General features: G+C 45.0%; 2 protein-coding genes across 5 annotated transcripts in view; one reads left to right on the top strand and one right to left on the bottom strand.

Annotated features, from left to right (window-relative positions):
* The first annotated feature begins 336 nt into the window (after positions 1-336).
* LOC135092680 (uncharacterized) overlaps positions 337-7,034 on the top strand; it is a 94,522-nt gene continuing 87,824 nt past the window's right edge. The window contains exons 1-2 of the mRNA XM_063991296.1: positions 337-386; positions 2,348-2,403. The gene's annotated coding sequence lies outside the window, so the exon portion shown is untranslated. The remainder of the gene's footprint in view (positions 387-2,347; positions 2,404-7,034) is intronic.
* LOC135092683 (glutamine synthetase) overlaps positions 2,700-7,034 on the bottom strand; it is an 8,914-nt gene continuing 4,579 nt past the window's right edge. For all 4 annotated transcript variants that reach the window (XM_063991301.1, XM_063991302.1, XM_063991303.1 and 1 more), the window contains 2 exons: positions 4,056-4,229; positions 2,700-3,943 (listed from right to left, as the gene is read on the bottom strand). In XM_063991301.1, coding sequence (XP_063847371.1) covers positions 3,015-3,943; positions 4,056-4,224 — 1,098 coding nt within the window. In that variant the 5' untranslated portion in view covers positions 4,225-4,229 and the 3' untranslated portion in view covers positions 2,700-3,014. The remainder of the gene's footprint in view (positions 3,944-4,055; positions 4,230-7,034) is intronic.

Below are 7,034 nucleotides of genomic sequence, written 5' to 3'. Positions count from 1 at the left end.
ATGAGGTGAAGTTTACGATATATGACAGTACGGGCTGGGTGAAAAATAATATTGGAGTACGGCGGGGTTGTGTGATGTCCCCAACCCTATTGAATATTTACATAGAGGGGGTGATAGCAAGGATTAGGATGTCAGGGAAGGGTGTAAAAGTTGGGGACAGGAGATTAGGATGCCTAGCCTATGCTGATGACAATGTTAATGGCAGAGAGTAAGGAGGACATGGAGAAGTTGTTGCATGTAGCCAACATTTATGGACAAGAGTGGGGCGTTAGGTACAGTGATAAAAATGGAAGATAATGGAATTTATCAGTCAGGTGGAGGGACAGTCAGTATTAAGGAACAACATACTAAAGGTGGTGGATAGTTACACGGACCTGTGGCTAGAAGTGAGTAATGGTGGAATAGGAGGAGAAAAACAGATGAAAACAAACGAAGGGAAATCCAAGAAGATGGCAGGGATGATAATAAATGCAGGGAGTAAGAGAATCAATAAGTATGAAGTAGGCAGAAGCTTGTGAAAGAGAATGGCATTACTGTACTCTCTGTATCGTCTGAAATTACTTATTACCAAAGACCCAGAACAATCGAACTCGTAAGATGTGACCACAAGACCTATCGAGTACGTAAAGGTGTGCCGTGTAGTCTGGCATTGAAGAAAACTTAGTGATTATCTGTACACACTGAATAGCAGACGCAAAATTTATAACTCGTACCCCGTGTATCAGTGTTATAAATACTAAGGATTTAAACCTAAATCAGAGGGATGTGTGCGGAGTCATGGATGTGTTAAATGTGAAGATCAGGCTGAGTCAGTGCTAAAAATAGGAGGAATGCAGAATGAAAAGAAACTGATGGAGACTACCTTACTTTGAAGTCAGCTGAAAAAGAAAAAAAAAAGACTTTGCAAGCGTTATGAGTGTACAAGTAAGCACCACTTAGTTGAAGAATGTGTGTTCTATCTCTCTGTATCATATAAGAGCGTATTGAAAGATGATTATGGTGCAATGTGCCCTACAGTAGAGAAGCTTATCAAAGTAGTGGATCGTGCACCTTGGCTGTCAACAGAAATTCGAGAAGGTAGAATGAAATGTGGATTAGAGGGGCACAGGTGCATGGTTGAAGAGAAGGGTTCCAGAGTTACGTGCTGAATATGTCAGGACTGAAAACTATGTAATTAACTTGGTGAGGAGAACAAAGAAGAAATGTTACAATGAAAATGTGAAAAAAAAAAAATTAAGAGAGAGTCTACAGCCTTGTAACTGATGAGGTGACAGACAATATTAATGATGAACAAATGACAGATAAATTTGGACATGCTTTTCTTCACAAGCCGGAGAACCTTGTACAAGCTATTCCTCAAAGTGAATATGAATTAAATGTCAAAATAGAAAAAAAGAGTTGAACAGAAATTATACCATTTTAACACACACACACACACACACACACACACACACATAGAAGAAATATTTAAAGCACAGTCAAATGGTTGAAGTGAGCCTCTGTGTCTGCCTTCACTTTGTAATTATCATGCATGTAGAGAGGCAGCAAATAATTCCTTCTTACTGAGAAGAGACTCGGCATAATCAGCTGAATGTCAACAAATAATAGGTTGTTGCTGGTCAAATTAATCTGCAAAACATTGATTGAATATATGATCATCTCCAATACACTAAAACACTCCCATGTTCATTTAAAGGCAAAAATCAGGAGCATGGTAAAAGGTGGACGTGTTGAAACAGTTTCCTGGCAGTCTTTATTTACGTCACCCACAGGAGATAAGACGCTTGACGTCATAGCATGCGGCACAAAAATCTCTCTAAATATCAGTGGTGTGGGCGATTATGACATCCGCGCCGCGAGACATGGCGGTTGCTTGAGTTATGAACCAGTCGATCAGCGGCGTTTTTGAAGCTCCGAGGCAGAGTAATGAGAGAGAAGTGGATAGATAGACGTTTCCTCTTCCATTTTTCTCTCTCATCTTTATCTCTCTTTTTTTTCTATTCCTTCTTTCTTTATTGATTTATTTTACGGGAGAAGGTAATTGCTCTTTTTAATGGTTTTATTTAAAGGACTGACTACCATTCACTGTCCCTTCCTCTTCCTGGTGCTTGATAGATATACTGTGACTATTCTGCCTCCTTTCTCTCTCTCTCTTCTTGGTCGAAAACCTTGAACAACTATAACATCAACAACAACAACAACAACAAATACTACTACTACTACTACTACTACTACTACTAAAGAGAGTTAGTCTTAGCCACTCACCTGTCCTCACACAGCATCTCACGCTAATTCACACACATCCTTCAGCTAATCCCTAATGCACCACTTTCTCTCCCTTCCTCAGATTATTCATGGCCTGCTGCAGGACTCGCCCAGTGCCTCGCGTGTCCTCGGGCTCTGGTAAGTAGAGGTGTTCGTGTTTTTGTTATTCACTCAGGTATTCAGCTTGGACTACTAGCATTGTGATTCTGTGGGTGTGTTGGGGTTGTTATCTGAAGACTCATCGTGTTCATTTGTTGTGTGTAGCGGTGGGCTGAGATGCTTAGTGTGTGTGTGTGTGCGTGTGTGTGTGTTTAAGGAAGGTCTTCATGGTGATTATTTTGATTCACAGTGGAACCTGTTCCACTGGTTGGCGATGCAGCTGAATTTCCATCTCCTAACTCCTTATTACATAGAGTAAGAGGAGAATGAGTACATTATACTTTATTACACATTTATTTGGAATCTTAACAATATTAAAATTACGTATATATTTACACATTGCATTGCTTCAAGAGTTAGGGACACACACAAAAGTTAGTACATAAAAAGGTGGTATACTCATATAATGACAAGGAGGGACAAAGACAACGATGGAATCGAAGAATGGAGATTCAGGGATGATAGATCGGGGAGCCGCGGCCTCCGTCAGACACTTGGGGCGACGCCGAAGGTGCGTTGATTAGTGACGGTGCCATGTGGAGCCGCGGAGGATGGACAACACGGCGGGGAGGAAGGGAGAGGGATGATGGTTAGCATTCATCGAGGCAGATGGTCCTCACTAACCGTTCGGACACCACATAAGGATCAGCGTTGGACGACGGCCTCCTGTCCTCCAAGTAGCCGGTCTTCTCCTCGGCCACGCCGCGGGGAATCCTGATGGAGCAGCCCCTGTTGGCAACGCCGGCGGAGAAGTCGTGGATGGAGGAGGTCTCGTGGTGTCCGGTGAGGCGACGCTCGTTATCCTTGCCTCCCTTGGGGTCGTAGGCCTTGATGTGCTCTTCGTGGACCTTGGACATCTTTTCGATGGCCTTTTCAATCTCGGCAATGCCGTTGGGTTCCCTCATTTCCTGCGTGGAGAAGTTGGTGTGCATGCCGGCGCCGTTCCAGTCTCCTGGAATGGGCTTGGGGTCCAGGCTGACCACGATGCCGAAGTCCTCGGCCACGCGGTGCAGCAGGTAGCGGGCCATCCACAGGTCGTCGCCCATGGAGATGCCCTCGCAGGGACCCACCTGGAACTCCCACTGGGCGGGCATCACCTCGGCGTTCTCGCCAGAAATGTTGATGCCTGCGTACAGGCAGGCGCGGTAGTGCGCCTCCACCACGTCGCGCCCGTAGACTTTACCAGCGCCAACGCCGCAGTAATAGGGTCCCTGGGGTCCTGGGAAGCCGTTCTTGGGCCAGCCCAAGGGATGGTTGTCGGTGTCCAGCAAAGTGTATTCCTGCTCCATGCCAAACCAGGGGCGGGACTCAGCGGCGCGGGTCATCACTTCGAGGCATTCCCGACGGTTGTTAGTATCTGTGGGCTTCTTGTTGTGCTTGTAGGTCTCGCACAGCACCAGCTTGTTGTCGCCGAGGCGGAAGGGGTCGCGGTACATCGCCACGGGCCTCAAGTACACGTCGCTGTTGCTTCCCTCAGCCTGTCCCGTAGAGGAGCCATCGAAGTTCCATTCTGGCAGTTCTGTTTGTGGAAGGAAGCGCGGCTTTAGAACTCAGACCACACATCTACAAGCTACCTGTCCGTCAGCCAGCCACACAAGGCAGTGATACAGCAGCAGTACAGCGTTCCTCACCTGAAGGAGTCTTTGGGATGAAGTGCAGCGTGCGGGTCTTAGATCGAAGGTTCTCTCCGGTGCCGTCCACCCAGATGTACATGGCCTGACACTTATTTTCCGGGAGTTCCAGGCGCATGTACCGGTCTAACACCGTTTTGTTGGTGCCTTCAAGCTGGAAGTGCGACATTGTGCCTGCGGGGAAGAGGAAAGATCACATTATAGAGGATCTCAGAGTACATATACACGTGGTCTCTATGTAAATACAGATTGGCCAGACCAGGGACCATACTCTGGAACATCTCAACGTCTTATCAGCTACTTTAATATGCTTTAGTGGAAATGTTACGGGTTTCAACGTGCTATGATTCTAGTAAGGAGTTCTCATGGTTCTAAGAAGTGGTTTTCATGATTTTTAGCGATACTTTTACAGGGTCACATCGAAATCCTTAAAAGTTTCGTGATTCTTATGCTAGTCCAACAGGCTGTAATGGAAGTTACTGGTGTTTTGAAGGGCTTTTCACGATTCTAGAGATATTTCAACAGGCTCTATTGGAAGTTGTAAAGAATTTTCAAGATTTTCATAATACTAGTTCGTGATATTTTAACGGGCAAAGTTATAAAGTTCCTACAATTTTCAGGAATGGTTTCGTGAATGTAGTGATATTTTAACGGGCTCTTTTGGAAGTTGCGAGAATTTAGATGATGATTTTTGTGATTGTATTGATCGTCTAACGAGTACTGTGTGCCATAAACGATAGAAAGACGCATTAGAACATGAACAGCCATCTGCGACCTTTGAGGGATAGTCCTGGAGAGAGAAGAGGAACCTACGCGCTCAAGTATTGCAATGGAAGAAAATGTGAAAAACAGAAAACAGGCAGAGGAGGGTAGACTGTGCTAGACTGAAGGAGTCGGTACAATAGGGGACCTTCGTGGTTGACAATGCGTGGGTAACAAGGCAACCAGGCACGCGTAACACACACACACACACACACACATGACACACACCGCCAATCAAGCAAGGACGAAGGGACAGGATACAGTGCTTCCGGAGGGTCAAAGGAAACGTACGTCTCTTGTCCCTTCGTCAACAGCTACTACCACCACCAATACCATCGCTACTACTACTACTACTACTACTACTACTACTACTTCTACCACTATCACCACCACTACTACCGTCACCACACCTCTAGATCTTATTAAACTACCATTAAAATCATGAAACGGACCTGCTAATCTCAATAACGTCCACTCAAGTCAGGCGAACTATCACTGGTATCGTGAAAACATCCTTGAAAACTCCAATAACTTCCATTAGAGCCTGTTGAAAGCTGGAGAGATAAGCCACCACAGTGTTTAGGAATACGGCTCGCTGAAACCCACGACACAGCGCTCCTGCATTGCATCACCTCACCACTGCACTGCCTTCACTTCTTGTTTTCAGACACGGTGTAATTTTGGACTTGTTTAGAGAGTAGGACTGAGACTGGCACCCTCAATAGGTCTTTTTTTCTTTATTTTTCTTATTTATTTCTTTTTAGCCATGTTCTTCACTAGAGCCCCTCACATAAAGAAATAATAATAAATTAAGATACTAAAGGTAAATAAGTAACTATATATATTATTACTACTACTACTACTACTACTACTACTACTACTATAAAGAAAATAAAGAAAATTACCACATATCAATGGGAAACAAGGAGATTAAGATACGTAGAGTATGAGAGAGAGAGAGAGAGAGAGAGAGAGAGAGAGAGAGAGAGAGAGAGAGAGAGAGAGAGAGAGAGAGAGAGAGCGGAAATAACTTGGTTGCCTGTTGCCAAGTGAAACTGGTAGCCTCCCCCCACCCCCCCATCCCTCACTGACACCCTCCCATATACCCCTACCATACCCACCCCTCTAACCATTAACCCTACCTTCTCTCCTCCTCCCACACACACACACTTCTTATCCTAGTTCTTTTCTTACATGTCACCTAAAACAAGTAGAATGTGTGTGTGTGTGTGTGTGTGTGTGTATGCTATTTTTTCTCGTTTTTGTTTCTTCTTAGCGGACCACGACCTCTCTCTCTCTCTCTCTCTCTCTCTCTCTCTCTCTCTCTCTCTCTCTCTCTCACAAAGCGCCCATGCCGTGAACACGCAGCGAACACGTGTCCACCGACCCCGATATAGCGGATGTGCCCCGCCCCCTCTCCAACTCCTTCTCCCTCTCCCTCTCCCTCGTCTTGCCTGGCGGTTGATTTCGTGCTTTAAAGGACGAGGAAGCATGTAGAGAGAGAGAGAGAGAGAGAGAGAGAGAGAGAGAGAGAGAGAGAGAGAGAGAGAGAGAGAGAGAGAGAGAGAGAGAGAGAGACGATTGTACAGCTTAGGGAATGTACTCTACGCCGCATTATTATTATTATTATTATTATTATTATTATTATTATTATTATTATTTAGTAGTAGTAGTAGTAGTAGTAGTAGTAGTAGTAGTAGTAGTAGTAGTAGCTGGTGTAGTGAATAATAATAATAATAATAATAATAATAATAATATTGATTACTACTACTACTACTACAACTACTACTACTACTACTACTACTACTACTACTACACGTGTGGATGTGAGCGACATATATGGAGGGATCAAGACAGTTGTATGCTGGCCAGACGTTGGTAGATAGGTGTGTGTGTGTGTGTGTGTGTGTGTGTGTGTGTGTGTGTGTGTGTAGATGTACCTAGCAACTACTGCGAAGGAAGTACTAAAGGTTATGGGAAGGTTAGAGAGAGAGAGAGAGAGAGAGAGAGAGAGAGAGAGAGAGAGAGAGACCTACTGACAGTGCATAGCCTTCCAAGCATCCTTATTGCCACTTTCTCTCTCTCTCTCTCTCTCTCTCTCTCTCTCTCTCTCTCTCTCTCTCTCTCTCTCTCTCTCTCAGACCCAATGAGCGCCGGGGCACGGGTAGATGAACGCGGGGTTTTTCCACACACGCCTCGCTGTCTGGTGCTGCCCCC

The sequence above is a fragment of the Scylla paramamosain genome, chromosome 40 (assembly GCF_035594125.1).
Source record: "Scylla paramamosain isolate STU-SP2022 chromosome 40, ASM3559412v1, whole genome shotgun sequence".
Lineage (NCBI taxonomy): Eukaryota > Metazoa > Arthropoda > Malacostraca > Decapoda > Portunidae > Scylla > Scylla paramamosain.
Note: the sequence above shows the minus strand (reverse complement) of the source record. Positions and strands in the feature narration are given on the sequence as shown.